Source organism: Cryptomeria japonica, chromosome 3 (genome assembly GCF_030272615.1).
Source record: "Cryptomeria japonica chromosome 3, Sugi_1.0, whole genome shotgun sequence".
NCBI classification, from domain to species: Eukaryota; Viridiplantae; Streptophyta; class Pinopsida; order Cupressales; family Cupressaceae; genus Cryptomeria; species Cryptomeria japonica.
Genome location: NC_081407.1, coordinates 220,262,787 through 220,283,318, shown reverse-complemented (window position 1 = coordinate 220,283,318; position 20,532 = coordinate 220,262,787). Strand labels below are relative to the sequence as shown.

Genomic DNA, 20,532 nt, shown 5'->3' with positions numbered 1-20,532 from the left:
TCCTAAGCTTGGGAGTTTGATTCGCTTGACTCAGTGGCATCTTATCTCTTGTAAGTCTTGATCCTAACTACTCACTCTACTTTACCATGAATATGAGCGTAAGTTCATACTCTCACTAAAGTGGTGGCTAAATTTAGTGTCACAAATTGTACCCCCTTATAATTTCAAACTCTATTTTGGGTCCTTGATTTAGTGTACTCTATCCTAGATCATTTTAAGTCTATTTTGGCCTTATTTTGCCCCCGATACTCTACAACCACCTTTCTCTAGTCCCTTTTTGAGTGGAATAGAGAACTCAACACCCTACTCCCTCCAAAATAAGTCCAAATTCAAATGTGTGTGTGTGTGTGTGTGTGTGTGTGTGTGTGTGTGTGAACTCTCACCATTTGTGATCCAATCCTAATATTTTCATTCGATTGTTGGAAGTCAACCTCAATTAGGAAATACATTGTGAACCATATATAAAGCAATCATTTGTCATTCATAAACAACAAGTTATAAGAGCAAGCATTCCTAATTGACTCAATTAGGAAAAAAATTGAGTATTCAACATTATGGAGCATCAAGCTAGAACAACCTACATGCAAGTATGATTTCATGATTGATTTTGTTATGTCTCATCATGTTATTGCATCAACAATTGAAGGAATTTTCTAAAGAGCATTTCATCACCCCCATTATCAATCCTAGGGTAATATCATTTTATCTCAATATTTCAATTATGATTTAGCCTGTACCTTACTAAGGATAAGCTCTCTTTTACACCATCATTGTTGTTGTAAAGGTGGAAATGCCAACATGGGGTTTAACATAGGTAAGCTCCTATACAACACAACATTTTTTCCTCTTTTTTTGTGTGTATGTATATATATTCGATAACTAAAAGTTACAAAATTGAACAAAATAGACTAAGATAGATAGTTTTAGACTTATAGCAAGTGAAAACCCCTAGACTATGCCAATTTGCACACTTTTCTAACACTTTTAGGCTGATTTTTAGAGGAATAGATATACAAAGCCTCTTGATTTGAAATTTGAAGCTTTTTATTGACAAAGACACCTTTAGACTAGGGCACCTAGCACACTGGTCCAACACTTTCAGCTCTAGATTACTGCCATGGGTTCTTCTTTGTCTCCTGATTTTAGATCTATACTTTTGTGTTAGCTTCTAGTTATGTATCTTTTTTTTTTTTAAATGTTGAATGTTGTCAATTTCCTGTCACTTACACCTAGATCTTGCATATTCATATAATATCATATCATATCAAGTCAAATAAAAAAGGGGAACAATTAATCAAAGTGTTCGAGTCTCCTTGAGGATTGAGGTAGAACCTCATTGGTTGTTCCCCCAATGAAATGATCCCAACATTAGAAATTGTGAATGAATATGTTCCTAGTTTGCATTTCCAAGCTAAGGCTCTATTTCATCCATTTTAACAAGTAAGAATGATACATCACAAAATATATTTGAATTGCGATAAAATGAACCACCTAGATTGATGAGTTGATTATGATGGATTGCGACAACATAAGAGGATATTTTAAAGTTGATATGCTTACTCATCATTGGATTTGGGCATTCAAATTCTTCATGGAGATTTGAGTGCCATTTTTTGTGGTGGTATTCTCTCATGGTTGATGGTTTATCATTTATTGTTTTCTATTTTAAATATTTCTATAAATTGGTTCCTAGGATGAAGATGTAGTATAATATAATTTTGCAAGGGGTTATGTTACCACAATGTTGCTTCCCACTTTTTTGTACATCTTGATTTTTGCTGAAATGATACATTTTTTAGAAAATATAATGATTTAAAATTTAAGAGGTCCCATTTGAAGTAATTAATTGAAGAGAGTCAGATCAAAGGCTCTTAGATCAAAATTTATTGGATAGAACCTCTCTACTTCTAAATCATACTTGCAATAGAGTCTCCTTTGCATCTATCAAATGCGAATAAAAAACTAATTTTACATTTGCTTTTGGGGGATCAAATGAATTCATTTAGAAGTTTAAAAAAAAAAGTATTTAGCCCTTATTATAAGCTTTCCAAATAGTATAATTTTTAATATATTTAATTTCATTAATATATTTTTATTTTATTTCTTATGAATGTAGGGTTTTCACCGAACATGAACTTCTTTGTTCAATGCTTATGGAAAAATAGTAAACATCACCCAAAAAATTATGAAAAATATTTATGCACTAGGTATCAAAGTCCTCTTTCGAACAAAAAAATAATAATTAATTTTTCGTTACATATACAACAAGTTATGTAATATCAAATGGACATATGTCAAAATTATATTTAACTCGACTTCAAATCTTAATAAAATATGAAATATTGAAGATAATGTTACAAAACCAATTGAAAACACTAGATATGGATGTAACAAAACCAAATTCGAAAGAATCATGTTCACTCTATTATAGAAAAAAAGTTATGCTATACAAAGTGAGTGTCACTCTTTAAAAGTGTTGTTTTTTGAAAAAAACTAGTTTTCGAGGGAGATAGAAAAATGGAAGCAAATTGATTTCAAAAATTATAAAAAAAATATTTTTAGAATCTACATACAAAATGATACAAATCACTAGTTCACATCATCTATAAATTCCTTACGATTTAGAAGTCATAGGTGTTTGAATCTAAAGTTTTTTTTGAAAATGAATATTGCAATGTCAAAGTTGGCAAAAAAGTGTAACCCACTATTGTGGGTCATCAACATGTCAACATGTTTTTTCTTTTTATGAAGGTTTGATCTTGTTGACGTGTTCTAATTGGATTAATACTATGAATTTTTTGGTTCAAATTTGAAGGTTTAATTTTTCCAAGAGGGTTTTTAGAAGATATACATATAATTGTGGTATTGATTTTTGTGCATGTATTTTTTTTTGAATCTAATAGATTGTATTTTGCATGCATTTCTCTCCTCATTGAGTAGTGTAAGAAGCAATTTTGCTATCGAATTCCTTTTAGTGAGTATATAGGGACATGCAAACATAAACATGGGTAAGAGATAAGAAATATGTGTAATGTATTATAAGTAGTTGATATAGGGTAAATGACTCTACTTTTAAAAAAACACAACATTTGTCAATGTGTTCATACATCAAGGCACTCTTCTCAAAATGTGCCCAAAACTAAATGAAAAAGACTCATGTATGCAAATTGGGCCATCACAATAAGTATTTTATAATATATAATTTAAATATAATTATTTTTCTCTAACCTTTATTTTTCTATATATATGTATTCATCACCTATAGCCACTACTAAAAATCACCTTTACAATCCATTGGTTTGTTAGATTGAGATGATGTTTTGACTTTAGAAGTCATTCTAAAGAAGCTTAGGTCTTACAATTACAACTGTATCATGAGCTCAAAGGTTGTCTTATCTACAATGTCTCTTATATTCTTATTTCAACAGTATGTATTCATGCATAACAATATGCATATACATAGGAAGAGGGGTGTGTATTTGAACAATGCCAACATACATTTGTAGAAAACCATTATTTTTAATGTAGGGATCAATACATAGTGGGATCCACAAAACAAAGTTCTAATATGCACCACCATAACCTTTTTCTCCATGAGTTGCCCTCCATCCATATAGGAGTAAATCCAATGAAATTGATCCTATAACCACCATCCATGTTTTCCAACGACTTGACTATTTGGTTTGCCCTTTTAAGGCTCTAAAATATCATTTGATTTTCATCTTAATGTAATATATGAAGACATTTCTTGTACTAAGGGAAATCAAGTAACCTTTCATGAATCTTATTTTAATATTAACGATATCATAATCTTATAGATCTTGCATGCCACTTTCTAAGTACACAACTCTTATGATATAACTATAAGCAAAACAAGTGTATTGCAATTTATACAATTTTTTCTCAAACATATTGACATGCCAATTGAAACATTAAGTACAATTTTCAATTAATTAGCATACTTAAAATTATAGCAAAATTTCATAGTTTTTTTTTACATAAATAAAATATATATAGATTTTTGTTGTCATATTTTGACAAATATTCTTCATTTATTTCATTACATGTACTTTGACAACATCGATTTGAAACACAATTTTTGTATATAGATTATAAATAAATTGATCAATCAAATCACATGAAGAATAATATAGATTCTTATTAATAAATTACTTAGATTAATGTCCATGAGATAAAGAAGAGGGAATCTCATGAAATAAAAATAATTATGCTACAAGATTTATTAGAATGTTTCTTTCAATAATAAGGGTTCTCTTACTTTTAGTTTGAAGATTTGATTAGGTACATTTGAAATGGGATAGAAGTTACTCCACCAAATTAAGCATTCTTTACATTTATGAATTATATTAATTTTTTATCAATTATTTTTTATTATATACTTATTTATTCTATTAAATTAAATATTAAAAAATAATAAAATTCATAAAATCAGTACTTCAAAATATTCTTAAAAAATATAACAAAACACCCATAGATTTTTTTATCAAAGGCCCCCATAAGATCCCACCCTTGCCAGGATTTAAAATTTTGGTAGGGTTTAAAATTTTGCGGGGACAGTTTTGTAAGATGTTGAACTTCTGGGTATGTGGAATTTTGTGCGGGTTATTTACAGTAGAATAAGCTTTTACAGATCAATTTTATGGTGACAGTTTGTACAATGTTTAACTTCTGGTTCTCAAGAATTTTGTGAGGTTTATTTACAGTAGAAGAAGCTTTTGCAGCTGCAAAAGCAGCAGCCGTGGTCATGGGTTTATACAAAAGGCTCACCAGGATCTTCGGTAGCTATGCCGCCTCTTCGTCAACTGTTTCAGATCCTTCAATAACATTTAAGTCGGACATGCGCCAGGTCATAGAGTCTCAGGTAAATAATAACATACATTCAACTGGTGTAGAAAAATTGACAAAAAAACAATTATGCGTTGCTGATTTTTTTATCATTTGTTCTTTTAAAATTTTTGGAACACCTTTGTTTAAGCATTCTTTATTCCAGAATTTTTCCTGGAGCAACTGTATTAACGCTGGAATGATCTTATTAACCTGAAATAAGTATGCTATACATGAAATATACCTTATTAAACCTGAGACAAACTTTGTTAAAACCTTTTTGAACTCCAATTAATTTTCGGGAAACATAATCAAACTTGGAACGACAGTTTAAATTCTGGAAGAACTGTCTGAATTCTGCAATAAAAAGGTTTAGAATAGTATTTGTATAAAATCAAACTAAAATGTTTAACTGTGGAAAGCTAAGAAATCTTTTAGTTTCTTGTGGTGTCATAGCAACATAAAATAAAACAAATATATTTTGGGTAAAATCTGAAATATTTAATGCGCCTCCTCATAGTTGGTTCTGGAAGCCACCGCAGAGCGGCAAAGGAGAAAGCGCAAGCACTTGGTGGACGCTACAATACACGAACGGAAATCCAAGATGCCCGAGACTATCAATCTACTGGCAGGTGATAAACTTAACCTCCACCACCGCATTCAAAACCTTTGTCGTGCTAACAAGTTGGATGAAGCTGTGGTTCTCTTGAAACAATTACAATACTTTAGAATAAGGCCAACAATTTTCACATATAATACTGCGCTAGGGCAACTTCAACGGGCAGGCCAGCATGCCAAAGTCTTTGCACTTTTTGATTTCATGTGTCTAGCTGATGTCATACCTAATTTGGCCACATATAACATTGTCCTTGCGAGCCACTGTGAATTGCTAGACATTGAAACTTCCTTTTCCATTCTTAAGAAGATCTATGATGCTATGTTTATGCCAAGTACTGTGACCTTTAACCATCTGATGAAGGCGCATTTTAGGCTTGAGAAATATGAGGATGCAATGAAGATTTTCAAGGAGATGTTAGAAAAGTGTCATGGGGTTGACCCAACGACCTATGCAGCAACAATTGAAGGATTTGTTAACGGCGGTGCTATGGACCAGGCATCAGAGGTGTATATAGAAATGAAGCAGAGGGGTTCAATTTTCAGCGAACCAGTTTTCTGTAATTTGATTAAGGGTTATTTTGCTGCCGGGAGAGTTCAGGAGGCATTGGATGTTTTTGAGTTTATACCAGAGAAGGTCGAAGAAACTGTGATGTCGTACAATGCTGTGATGGATGGGTACTGCAAGGAAGGACAGATGGGAGAGGCGCTAGGGTTTTTGGAGAGGCTTAGGGAGAGGAATTTGATTCCAGATGTGGCATCGTTTACGATCTTGATGACTGGGTACATCAGGCAGGGAAACTTGCAGGAGGCTGAGAAGCTCATCAGGTCAGTCTGTTTGCTGTTTATCAATTTGCTAGATTGTTATTGTGCTATTTTCTCATTTTGCGTGTGATCTGCCATATTCCAATGGATTCCCATTTTCTACCTTTGAAGTGCTGCAACACTTCCAATGATTTATAAATCTGCCCAATGTTATTAGTCTAACGACGATTGTACAAAGTCATCGAGTAGGGGACTTATAAGGTGGATTATGACTAGCATCTTTGACTGACTATTTATAATTCGTAAGAGGTAATTATTACACCTACAGGGATTGCTTGAGAGTTACTTTGACTCTTGCTTTTGGGAGTCAAACAAGTCAATCAGAAGTTACATTCTATATGTGGAGTTCCTTTGGAGGTGGGGTGCATGGATTGAATGTGGACAAGCTTGACTAGTTTTTGGTTCATGGTTTTGAGGAATCATTCTTGGTTTTTTGACCATCCTTTAGCCTATATGTAGGGCTTGGGATGAAAATTGGATGTCCAATTTTATGTAGGTTTATGTGCCAGAGTTTTTTAAGCTTCAAAGTATTCTTCTTTTTTGAAACTTGAAGCTTGATATTGTATTTTAACTTTTAGTTGTTGATAATACATTTATTTTGGTGCGTTGGAGGCTGGGTTTATTTCCCTTGCAAAGGTTTTCAAAGTGTGTTTCAGTGTCACTCTCTTTTGTGGTTGCATTTATTCTATTTTCACTTTCTTCCTTTTTAGTTCTTATTTTAAGTATGGTTTATATGATGAAACTCTGCTGAAATTAAGCTAGATCAGAAAATGTGTAATACTCCTTGTAGGATTAATTTGGAATTGTAGTGTATTTTCCGTTTAGTAATTGCCATAGTTTTGTGGGACATGTGCTTTTATCCCCCTTACATTATGATAAAACGCTTCTTGTATGAGATATATTTTTAAAATAACATAGAGGAATTAAAGTTAAAGATATTTGAAAAGGATTGGAGGCCTATTTGTTATCTCTTCATGTTGATTTGTCAAATCCTTGTAATTTCTATATGCAATGTCTATTCTACAGACCATTGGGCAAGCACATTAGCAAATCTCATTTGAGTATTTGGATTTTGAACAGTTAATACTGTCATATTGTTTTTTGCGATGTAAATAGCTTTTTTTTTGTTGAAAAGAGGTAAAAATTTATTCAAAGCAAAAGGCCATAGGCCCAACCAAAGACACCCCACAAACAGAAAGAAGTTCCCAAAGGAACCCCACAAAAAGAACAACTACATAATCCTGTCTTCCATAATCAACTTCTTTAAAGTCATCGAGTTCTTTGGGGACAAGAGCCCCCAGTCATCCACATCCCACCTATCAAGATTCTCTGAAGCCCATTTAGCCAGACAGTTTGCCACTCTATTCCACTTGTGAGGAATATGACAGAAAGAAATATGATCAAAGAAGAACACTAAATCAGAATTTGCCTTGCCACCAAAGCTAAATGCCAATTAGCACTGTCCAATCTTTGCTCATTTAGCATATCCACCTCAATCTGTGAATTAGATTCACAGATAATCCTTTTCCAACCAAGGGAATACCCTCTCACAATTGCATGAAGTGTAGCAAGAGCCTTCATTAGATTGTTAGACTGCTGCCCCTTATAGATAGAGGAAAAGAACATAGCACCTTCATCACTGCCTCTACCAATGCCACCAATTCTCACATGTCTAGGGCTCCCCTTGGAAGAACCATCAATGTTAACCTTTGAAACTCCCTTAGGAAGGGGAAGCTATCGCCCCTCTCTATGAATCTTTTGTTTGGCCTGCCTAGATCTTTTACCAACAGAGAAAACTGAACCACTGCCTGCCAAATTCAAATTCCTTATAACAGCCAAATCACTAGAATCCATTGTCACAGAAAGATCACATTTTGCTGAAATAGTCTCTTGAAGCTTGCTGACAATCTTTCGCCACAACTGAGGGCCCACTATTTTTGAATCCTAAAAGATCCTTTGATTCCTTTCTAACCAAAGTTTTCCAAATAATAAAAGTGGGGCCAATAACCCAAGCAACCTGCAGAAAAGAGGTCTTAGCTATAGGTCTCCTCAAACTTTCCCAGAACTCAACTAAAGAAGTGGCATGGGCACAAGCATGATCCATGCCTCCCAACAGAAATGCCAAATCTCCTTAGAGTAAGGACATTGAAAGAAGAGATGTGAAGTATATTCTTCACTATTTTTATAGGGAACATAGATAGAAGGGCCCTGAATACCTCTGTTTTGCAAATTCTCCTAGGTGAGACACTTATTTTGCGCAACAAGCCTTTGGAAGAAGTTGCATTTAGGCCAAGAGAATTCATTCCACACTTGCTTCCACCAAGGCACACCAACCTGACCATACAACTATCTATCCAACTCCAGGTAGTCCGAGGCAACAAAAAATTTGCCCTTTGGATTAGGGCCTCAAGCCAAAAATTGAGGGGTGACCATCCCAAGAATCGAGCCAAAAAAGAGCATCGGATTCCTTATTACAAATCCAAAATAGATCCTCCTTGATGAGTTTTGCCCCCCTTTTGAGAGTTTCCAAATCATGGAACCCTTCCCCTCAAGGCCACAACGAGGCACATCCTCAAGGCTGCAACGAGGCACATCCCAACTGCTAATCTCTGAAGGTACTTATGAGTTAGAATTCTAGCCCAGTCCTGATCCTGGCAAGTACACCACCTCCAATAAAGCTTAGCAGATAAAACCTGAACAATCAGACCAGCTGGCCGGAGCCCAAGACTTCCCTCTTGCTTCGGCCTACAGATTGAATCCCACCTAACCAAACTCCATTTTGAAGAGTGAAAATTACCAAACAAAAGAAATTGGCAAGTGAGAGCATCAAACTCTTTGACAAAGCTAGAGGGGGCAACTTGCACAAAACATTTGTAAATAGGAAGAGCTTGTACAACCGACTTCAAAAGGGTTACCCTTTTAGTAGATCCATCTACAAGTCCAATGGCTAACCTTCTTTCGAGACTTATCCAAAACTTCCTACCAAAGCTCTCTATGTTGTGGTCCCACACCAATGGGGATATTGAGATGAACTAGAGAAAGAGAGCCAATTTGAAATCTAAGAATTTGAGCAATGTTTCTCTGAATAAGCCGAGGAGTATTAAAGAAGAAGATAGAAGACTTAGCCTCATTAATTTTTTGCCCTGAGGCGGCCATATAATTGCCCAAAGTCCTCTTGAAATTAACATCTTCATTGATTCTGACCATGCCCATCAAAGCTGTATCAGCAACAAACTGAAGTTGAGAACGAGGCATTGTCTAACACGAGACTTAATAAATCAACCAAGCCCTTCAACCATGATAAGAAACAAATAGGGAGAAAGAGGATCCCCTTGTTGAAGGCCCCAAGAAGCGCTGAAAAGCTCAAACGGTTCACCATTAACAAGAACTAACACAACTCATAATCCAGTTAACCCAATCACCCCCAAATCCAAAGGCCAGAAGAACTTTTTGTAAGAAAGTCTATTTCACTTTGTCATAAGCTTTTGACATGTCAAGTTTGATGAACATGGCCTTCTCCTTAGAGGTTGCCATGGAATGAATGGCCTCCGCAACAATCACAATCCCATCAAGAATTTGTCTACCAACAATAATATTAGCATATATTATTATTTAATTGTCAATAATGTATTATAGGTAGATTAGATTCTTTCTATTTTTGTGTTTAGTTATCGAATGTTTCTTTAGGAAACAACCTTAGCGGAATTGCTTATATGTACATTTCATTCGTTGAATAAAATCATGCAATTAACATCATTTCATGGTATCACAGCGGGAGTAAAGAATTTTTTTGGAATTTTTTTTTAATCCTAAAAATTTTTATATTGAGTTTTTTTAGTGAAATTTTTAAAAAGTTTTTCTAAGCTCGAAAAATTATCCCTCGTGTTGGTGTTTGTTCGTGAAGCTCTGTGGTGGTTTGTAATTCATGATTATTATATCTCGTGAGACTGAAAGAGTGCCAAGGTTTTTGGTGCCTATGTTTTCAAAGTTTGTCGAAGGGTTTTTTCCTGTGCGTTGTCTTCCTCCTGTTTTTTTGCGACTCGGGTGTTCTTGTTCAAACTTGCAATGACCTCTTTTCGTGTCCGTGTTTGGTTTTTTTTGCCATCGCTTGGCTTGCACGACGTTTGTTTCTCTCGTGACTGGATTCTTATTATGTCTGCCTACGTGACAACATTTTTGTCTGTGTTTGTGCCGTTTTTTTGTTTTCTTCAGCTCTCAAGAGGCCCGGTGACTCTATGTTCGCGTGAGGTTTCCTGGTAGCTTGCGATTTGTGTTTGTGTTGCCGACTATGTGTGACAGCTCTGTTCTTTCTTGTCGTCCAAGTCTGCAGCTCCTCTAGTTTTCTTTGCTTGCCGTTTTCTAGTCGAGGTTCCACTGCTTGTGTTTTTTTGTATTTTTTTCCAACTCGAATTTTTTTTCTTCTTAGAACTAGCAATGGGTTTCTGTCCACAATTTTCAAAAAATCTTGTTTTGTTCTCGCGGGTCGGCTCTTCATTGTTCAAGGCTAGCGCACAATTTTTTGTGTCAACCTTGGGTTTGCATTTCTAGGTCTTCATATTTTTTTTTTGGTTTTCACTGAAACTTGTATTTCTAGGATTTGTGCCTTGAAATTCGTGTTAGGGTTTTTTGCCTTGGAATTCATGCTTCTAAATCTTTTATTTTTAGTGCATTGGGATTAGTGCCTTAGGTTTCATGCACTAAATTTTTTAATTAGATTTCTACCTCTTTTGTTTACCTCGTTTTCTGTGCCTCGAAAAGCACGAAATATGGCATCTTTGACCAACATTATGTTGGAAGGCAGTCAAAGGTTCATGACCGAAACTACAACATCTAGAAGCAGCGAATGATGACCATTTTTGAATATCACTACCTTGATGCACTCGTTTTGGGTACGGAAACTCATCGTACAACACCTGGATAGGATCTGGACAAATTTGATGAGTGTAATCAAGAAGTCGTGATGCTTATTAAACTTTTTGTTACTGATGATCAACTGCCTCAAGTGCTGATTGGCAAGACAATTGTAGAAATTTGAACTCATCTGAAGGATCTCCATGAAACATCAGACAAGAGCCGTGCATTCTTTCTAAAGAATTACCTGTTGTCCATAATGATGCCTGAAAAGATGTCTCTGTAGGAGCATCTCATGAACATCAAGGACATCCGTGATCAGTTGGAGGCAATTGGTCTGAAGATGGAGAAAGAAGACATGGTAGTCATCACTCTGAAAAGTCTACCAAAGTCTTATGAGCACTTTATTGAGACGCAATATTACCTCGACTAATGTTGACTTGAAGTTTCTAGAACTTTGCAACAAACTTCTGCAGCAAGATCACTGGAAACAATAGTTTAGTAGCAGTGCTTGTTCGTCCTCCACAGAGCAGCCTTTTTCAGCTAAATCCTTTGCTAAGGATAAAGGGAAAAGTCAGTCCTCAACAAAAAGGCTCATGTCAATCCCAAGACAACATCAAGAAAAGAACATTCATTGTAATTATTGCCACAAGTATGGTCACATGAAGAAAGATTGTAGGCAGTGCTTGGCATCTTAACAGATAAGATGGGAGGGTCTCAGCTGAAAGCTAATGTTGTTGAGCACATTGAGTAGGAGGAATTTGCCTTTTACATGTTTATGGCTTAAAGACTTGCAGATCATGTTAAGTCCTTTGCCTAGTACATTGATTCAGGTGCTTCTCGACACTTCACTCCTCAGAGGGATTGGTTCACATAATACATGCTATTCACCAATTTAGTGATCTTTGGAGGAGGGGAAGAGTATACTATTGGTGGCAAGGCCAATGTGCAGATTCAATCTAGTGGGAGGAATTTATTTTTCCTCAATGTATACTATGTTCCTTGCATGGAACTCAACCTTCTCTCTGTCAATCAGATTATGAGACACTCCTTGGCTTGATGAGGTGTTCAGTTCGCATAAGTGCAGCATTGTTGATCGGGAAACTTGCACTACAATTGCTATGGGTATTGAGGATCATGGTCTTTATAGATTTGTTGACACTGGTGATTCCTAGGAGCATGCCATGGCAGCCAAAAGTTCTTTCATCAGCAATCTCTGGCATCAGTGGTATGGCCATTTGAACATACACTCTCTCTTTGTTGGGAGGTTTTGGTTGTTGGTCTACTCGAGATTCAAACTCAGAATCATGGGGTTTGCGGAGCTTATCAGGTTGGAAAGCAGCATCAGATTCCATTTTACGGATGGTGATTCTTGGCGAGCTTCTAAGGTATTGCGATTGGTTCATGCTGACATTTGTGGTCTGATGAACACTCCTTCAGTTATTGAGTCCATATATTTCTTGTTATTTGTTGATGATTTTAGTTGCAAAATGTGAGTGTATTTTCTTAAACAAAAATCAGAGGTGTTTGGTATGTTTCAGAAGTTTAAGGCCTTAGTAGAAAAAGAGTCTGGTCAACAAATTATAACTCTTAGGTCCGACAATTGGTGGGAATTTTGTTCTTTTGATTTCTCCAACTTCTGTGCACATCATGGCATCAAGCGTTAGCTTACCACACCTTACACCCTGTTGTGACGTTTTCACACATCGCCCAATTGCAAATGGGGACCCCCACTTTTTTTTTGCTTTCTAGGATAGTGGTAGAGTCCTTCGCCATTAACCTTTGCATTGAAGAGGTATAGTTGGTCAGGTGGCTAGAAATAGTCAAGTCAAGAGGGTTAATTGCACTTTATCAAGAGATAGGTAGCATGAGGAAGATGAGATTAAGGTTGATGAACCTCTATTGCTCCTTCCTAGGAATGAATTTCCATTGCTCCTTTGGAGAAGTAAACTTCCTAAATTGCTGACAGTGCTCATTAGCTTGAACAAGAGTTTGATAGAGGAGTCTCTTAGATCAAGTCTAGTCAACTATGCAAGTGTTTCCTTCTTCATTCGGGTAATCTGATCATACTTCATTGAGAGGTTCCATTGCTCCTTCGTAGGAGTGAAATCCTCTTCCTTTGCTCCATTCTTGGAGCGAATTTTGCTTCCTTTGCTCCTTCGTAGGAGCGAATTCCCTCTCCAAGCCTCCCGTGACATCAAAAACTCCATTTGGCTATCGTATGATGTCTTAGTTTGAGCAATGAATGCACTCCTCAATCAACGACCTTGAATTTGGTTATGTATAGGGGTCATTTCCTTTGCTCCCTCTCAGGAGTGAAATGTACTTCCATTGCTCCTTCTCAGGAGCAAAATCCTCTTCCATTGCCATCATCTTGGAGTGATGTGGACTTCCTTTGCATATTTGAGGGCAATGAACAAGTCTAGTGCCTTTAACATCACTGAAAGAGGTAAATGCATCATGATTTTGACAAAGGAAAGAATGGAGATGGCAAATTTGGAGTGACTTCCTTTACTCCCCTCCAGGAGCCAAATTGACTTCCATTGCTCCCATTTAGGAGCGAATTGCTCTTCCTTTGCTCATTCATAGGAACAAAGTCATCTCCAAGGCATTCATTGAGGGTAATTTGATGACTTTTGTGCATGGAAACTAAAAACCTAAGACATGAGTTGATGAAACCAAGCTAGAAGGGCTAATTTGAGGTCACTTCCATTGTCTAAGTTTTGAGCAAAAAACACTTCCATTGCTCCTCATCTGGAGCGAATTACTCTTCCTTTGCTCTTTCATGAGAGCGAATTTGCTTCTAAGACCTCACATGAAGGTAATTTGATGCATATGAGTTGATGAATGGAGAGTAAGTGGGTGAAAACTGGGCTAAGTTTCTAAATTGCAATGACTTCCTTTGCTCCCCTTTAGAAGTGAAATGTGCTTCCATTGCTCCTTCTCAGGAGCGAACTCACCTTCCTTTGCTCATTCATGAGAGAGAAAATCTTTCCTAGGCACTCTTTAATGATGATTTAGAGCATTTCAAGACACGAGGGTAAATTGATAGCTAAGTGGGCTGAGATTAATTTCACTTCCATTGCTCCATCTTAGGAGCGAAAATCACTTACTTTGCTCCTTAGTTGGAGCGAATTTCCCTTCCTTTGCTCTTTCATGAGAGCGAAGTTGCTTCTAAAGCCTTCCTTGATGATAATTTGACACACTCACATGCATGGATAACAAAATCACAAGAGATAAGTCGATGGAAAGAGGGCAGATTGATGAAATTTAGCTAAGTGGGCCGAGTTTGATGTGACTTCCATTGCCTATGATTTGGAGCAAACTTCACTTCTATTGCTCCTTCTTAGGAGCGAAATTCCTTCCATTGCCTTGTAACGAGCCTAAGATCATCATATGCTGCCTTTGCCAAGCAAAGAATTCAATTTCTAATCAGCAACCTAAGAATTTGACTAAGTGTGAGCAAACTTCCTTTGCTCCTCCTTGGGAGCGAAAGTGACTTCCTTTGGTCCTTTTCAGGAGAGAATTTCACTTCCTTTGCTCTTCCTTAGGAGCGAAGTCACTTCACTTGCACACTCAATGGTGATTTGATGAATTTTGACTAATGGAAGAACAAATCTAGAACCTTCGCCCTCGCTTTTGACCATTGAAAGGACCCAGTTCATGGAAATTTGATGAGGAACTGTTGGAGATGTTGAAATTCAAATGCACTTCCTTTGCTCCCTTGGAGGAGCGAAAATCACTTCCATTGCTCCCTGATAGGAGCGAAATTCCCTTCCTTTGCTCCTTCTTAGGAGTGATCTCCTCTATAAATGTACCTATCAGACCTGCAACACATAAAAAATCAGAGATCATATCAAATTAAGAGGGTATGTAAAGGTTATATATCATGTGTGCTTGATACCATATTTGTTTTGTTTTGCAGATGTGAGAGCATGATGATGCAAATTGCAAGGCAACACCTTGAAAGAATAAGAGAAGGAAGATTGCAAGATCCCCACCACCATACAACTTCAAGAGGAAAACTTCATCGGCAAGCACAAGGGTATCAAGGAAGGTGATTACACAGGAAGGATCTCAAGGTATTCAAGAATTCTCACTGCATCACATTGACATGAGGAAGTCAAAACCTTGGAGTGTAAAGGAGGGATCATACAATCAGCTCAAGGCAAGATAGGCAAGCAAGGGTAGAAGGTCAAACTTGATCATCATCACATCAAACTTTGAGGCATTGAGTATCAAGGGATATTGCTAAGATTATCAACACTTGCTTGTGATGAGGTATGAGGTCTACAACTGCAGATTGAGGTGGCATCCCAGTCACTACTCCAATCAGAGGAGGTCCTACATCAGCATGTCTCGATTCATTGGACCAAGCTCACCCATTGGGGCATAAACTCCAATGCACCTACCCCCACTATCTATTGGTCAAACGCTCAAGAAATGATGTGTCCGAGCATTGTAATTATTCCATTGGCCAGAATAAAGTTTGTTGTAACAAACCCTAATTAGGGTTTCATTGTTAAATCTTGGCCATTGATCTGAAACAATCCTGGCCACTCATTGTAATGAGATCTCTATATAAAGCTCAAGCTCTTCATTTGTAAAGGTTAATAGTTAGTAGCAGAGAATTAGCGAATAGGAGAAAGATAGAAAATAGGAGGTTAATAATAGTTAGAAGTTAGATTAGGAGAAGGAGGAATTGTTGTTAAGACTTGTAAATGGAGATACTCTTTTCATTGAAGTTATGGTGAAATGTGTTATTTCAACAAGTCCCATGATGTCTACTTACCTTCACGTTGACTAGAATGGAGGAATTTGTTGAATGCATTTGTGTGAAATCCATTTAGTCCATACTACTAGCCTCTTGCTGATTGTAAGTGTGCCTTGCATGGTCAACTGGAATTATATGAGCTTAACTTCAATTGTTATATGTCCATTGTTTATGCATTAACTTGGATGGCAATCGATGTTTGATGATAATGATTTGAACATCTTCGAATCGCACCTTAGAAGATTGCATTGAGCTTGTGTCAAATTGTTCGGTTTGATGGTGAGACCTTGCCCAGTAGGATTCCATCGAATCATTCACCCTCTTTTGCATTCTAAGTCTTAGGATAGAATTCCTCAATCCTTTCGCTTTTGCCCTTTTTTCCAACTCAAGTTAGTTTAGGAAAGAAAGCATCACAAGATTGCAACATCAGATGATCAAGTTCTAGCAATTAAAGCATTCATGTACAACGTAAGGCCCCTTGGAGGATCAACAATCACAACGACCAACTGTGCTTATTCACACGTCACAACCTGACATTGAAGAACCTTTGGAGTTATCTCAAGTGACCCTTGTGCGAATCTTCAACATTTGAGAGACTTTGATCAAGAGAGGATAAGATACTTTTGGGTATTTAATTCTGTGTTCGCATGTGCCTAAAAAACACATCAACACATCCCTCGGTAGAATGGTGTTGTTGAGCAGAGAAATCGCACAATAATTGAAATGGCTCGGTCTATGTTGGAACATAGAAGTGTTCCAAAGAAATTTTGGGCATAAGTAGTCTACACTGCTATCTATCTTCTAAACCAGTCTCCCACCCAGGCCATGAAGAAGAAGACTCCAGAGGAAGCCTGGTCTGGCACAAAGCCCAAAATTAGTCTCTTGAAAGTCTTTGGCTCTATAGCTTATGTTTGGATTCCTGATGCCAAGTGCACAAAGCTGGATTCTAAGAGTCAGAAACTCATGTTCACCTAGTATAGCGATAATCACAAAGCTTACCGGTTGATTGATGTAGACATTGATCGTCTCATATTCAGTCAGGATGTTGTCTTTGATGAATAACAAGGGCCTTTTCAGCTCTCTTCTCCTGTTTTGAGCCTTGGGGATTAGCCTCTGAAGGCTAAGGATTTGGGTTTCGTCTTCCTTTAGGTCCACTTGATGGGAGGGATTCAATAGACTTTAACTCAGAGGTTGTGGAGTCTCCCTGGCATGTTGTTGCACCACTCAACTTTCCTCAGGAGAATCTTGAGCAAAATTCTGATGACTTTGTTATTGACATTCCTGGTGATGTTGATCCACCTATTTTAGATGTTGGTACTTCTACTCTTCGGCTTATGTGGTGCAAGACTATTGGTGATCTTCATGATGATGAGCTCATCGAGGGTAGAACGTTTAGAAACAAGAACAAACAGTAGCCTATTGCTCTTATGGCCAACATTCATAGTGTTTATGAGCCTTAGACATATGCAGAGGCTAAAGGTATACTTGAGTGGGAACAAGCTATGGAAGCTGAACGCCATAGTCTTTTGAAGAACAATACTTGGTTCCTTTCTGATCTTCCACTTGGGAAGAAGCCCATTGGCGGCAAATGGATGTATAAAGTTAAATACAAGGTACAAGGCTCGATTAGTTGCTAGGGGGTTCTCACAGAAAGAAGGCATTGACTATGAGGAGACTTTTGCTCCTACAGCCAAAATGAGTACAATTCGGCTTGTCCTTGCAGATCAAACAGAGTTTGTGCCAGTCCTTTGACATGATAGACTTGGGACTTCTGCAGTACTGCTTAGGTGTTGAGGTTTGGCAGTCTGATGGCAATATCTTTATCTCTCTGTCCAAGTATGCTAGGAGTTTACTTGATAAGATTCGGATGTAGGATTGCAAACCTGCCTTTACACCTATGGAAAAAGGGCTGAAGTTGTCAACCAATTCAGATTCACTTGTGGTGGACAAATCAATGTTCAGGCAACTAGTGGGCAGTCTCATCTATCTCACCACCACTAGACCTGACCTCAGTTATGCAGTGAGCTACATCTCTCGCTTCCTGACAGCTCCTAAAGTTGAACACTGGGTTCTAGTGAAGCGCATGTTGAGATATGTGAAGGGCACTTTTGACTTTGGCATTCTGTATGGTAGAAGAAAAGATTCTAGACTCATTGATTTCACAGAGTCAGATTGGGCAGGCTTCGTTGATGATAGGAAGTCTACATTTGGGTATGTCTTCAGTTTGGGAATTGGTGCAATCTCATGGACCAACAAGAAACAACAGGTAGTAGCTCTTTCCTTGATCAAAGCAAAATATTGAGGAATTGTTAAAGCAGCTTGTGAGGCAATTTGGCTTCAAAGGATGCTTTCGAACATCTAAATGTCTCAAGCAGGTCCTTCACCCCTCTACTGTGATAATCAAAGGGTGCTCAAATTTGCCAAAAATCTAGTCTTCCATGAAAGGACCAAGCATGTGGAGCTTCATTGTCATTTCATCTGCTAGCTTGTAGAAGACAAATCAGTTCAGTTGCAGTATGTTCCAATTGAGAATCAGATTGTAGACATCCTCATCAAGTCCCTAAGCTCGGACAAGTTTGTAAAATTTAGGGGGCAACTTGGTGTAGTGGATAGATTGACCATTAAGGGAGGGTATTAGAATAATATTAGCATATTTTATTATTTAATGGTCAATAATGTATTATAGGTAGATTAGATTCTTTCTATTTTTGTTTCCAATTATCGAATGTTTCTTTAAGAAACATCCTGAGCATAATTGCCTTTATGTACATTACATTTATTTAATAAAATCATGCAATTACCATCATTTCAAATAAATCCTCCTTGCTTATAAGAAATCAGAGCTTTGATGCACAACTTGAGTCTTTTTGCAATCAATTTAGTGATAATTTTATAAACCACATTGCAAAGAGCAATGGGTCTAAATTCATTTAGACTATTTGCATCATCTCTTTTAGGAATGAGAGCAAGAAAAGTAGAATTCATGGCCTCAACATCCGTTTATTTCTTTGCAACTCCTGAACCACCTGTAAAAAGGTCCAATTGGATAATATCCTAAAACTCCTAGAAGAATTCAATTGGAAAGTCATTTGGGCTTGGGGCTTGACCCTTTTCATATAAAACACATCTTCAAATTTCTGCAACGAGATGGGATGAATGAGAGCCTCATTCTTCTCATTAGAAACCAATGAGGGAATGCAATCCAGATTAATGTTTTCATCTTCTCCTATGGGGGGGGGGGGTCCTCAGTAAATAGAGTAGAGAAACACTGAGAAGCCTCTGGAGAAATTTCTTTCCATAGAAGAAAGTTGCACTTACAAAATTATGAAAAAAGGCTGTACTCCTATCCCCTTCCTGAAGCCAATCAATACGAGACTTTTGCTTCTAGAAAATCTCTTCACGAAGTTCCCATTTCTCCAAATCCTTAACAGCCAAAGTCTCCTTTCTACTTAGATCCAAAGTAAATCCATGGTCTCAGATCATGCAAGTAATATTATCTAGTCGAGCTTGAGTTGACATTTTGTTGAAGTGAAGGTTTCCAAAGCATTTCTTATTCCACCTCTTGTGCTCATATTTCACATATTGTAATCTTTTGACAAAAGAATACATAGCCCTGCCATGAGCAGGCTTCCCTTCATACCACCAATTGTTCATTAAGTCTAGGAGAGAGAGATCTTTCAGCCACATAAGTTGAAACTTAAAGAAGGGTTCCTTGAAGCTTTGAAAGTAACCACTAAGAGTTTGATCAGCCTGTGATCAAAACCCCTCCAATCTAATATCTTCGAGGTTGTAGTCCATCTATCACCCATCCAATAGCATCAGACGAGAAATATATCAAGCCTCTCCGAAATAGCATTTGCTCCACTTCTTCTGTTGTTCCAAGTGAAGATACCATTACTAGGATTCACATCAATAACATTCAGGCTACCAGTATCATCACTAAGGAGGTTAGCAGATAGATCAAGCTTGACTATACCCCCTCTTTTTTCTTCCAAGCTACACACTGCATGAAAGTCACCAACCATAATCCAAGGTAGGAAGGAAACCAGAGATCGGACAAATCTAATGTGATCCCAAAGCTACAATTTGCCCAAGAGATCTATAGGAGCATAAACATTAGTAAATAGACAAATTTCACCAGAATCCAAACTAGAGGCAACCATCAAGATAAATAAGCGGCTTGAAGTCCACCATATAGGGACAACCTTCCTTGGGTCCCAAAGACAAGCCATTCCACCCGAACTACCATGGGCCCCAACGCATTGACAAGAGCCACAAGACTAGATTCTAGGAGCTTTATCTAACAAACCATCAATTGTCAATTTAGTTTCTTGAATAAAGACAATGTTAGGAAAATTGGAATGAATCAAATCATGAATAGCCTTTTGTCTAGGGATGCTATTCATACTCCTCACATTCCATGATAAAACAATCATTTATGAGATTGGGAGAAATGGGAGACAATGGTATTGATTGACCCAGATTCCACCAAAGTATCACCCATTAACTTCATCTTCTCTTGGTCTTTCTTATGCCCAACCCTTGAAGGTTTCTTCGGAGGTTCCTTTTTAAGGGGTTTTTGCTGCAAGCCCAAAGCATGAGAAGCCCCACTGTTTTTCCCC

General features: G+C 37.3%; 1 protein-coding gene across 13 annotated transcripts in view; it reads left to right on the top strand.

Moving 5' to 3' along the window:
• Window positions 1–4,496: 4,496 nt before the first annotated feature.
• The window catches only part of LOC131076027 (pentatricopeptide repeat-containing protein At3g49240, mitochondrial), a 64,444-nt gene continuing 48,408 nt past the window's right edge, over window positions 4,497–20,532 (top strand). For all 13 annotated transcript variants that reach the window (XR_009371959.1, XR_009113306.2, XR_009113305.2 and 10 more), the window contains exons 1-2: window positions 4,497–4,882; window positions 5,366–6,288. Coding sequence is in view for 2 of the 13 variants with exons in the window: in XM_058013048.2 (XP_057869031.2) it covers window positions 4,766–4,882; window positions 5,366–6,288 (1,040 nt within the window). In the remaining 11 variants the exon portion in view is untranslated. The remainder of the gene's footprint in view (window positions 4,883–5,365; window positions 6,289–20,532) is intronic.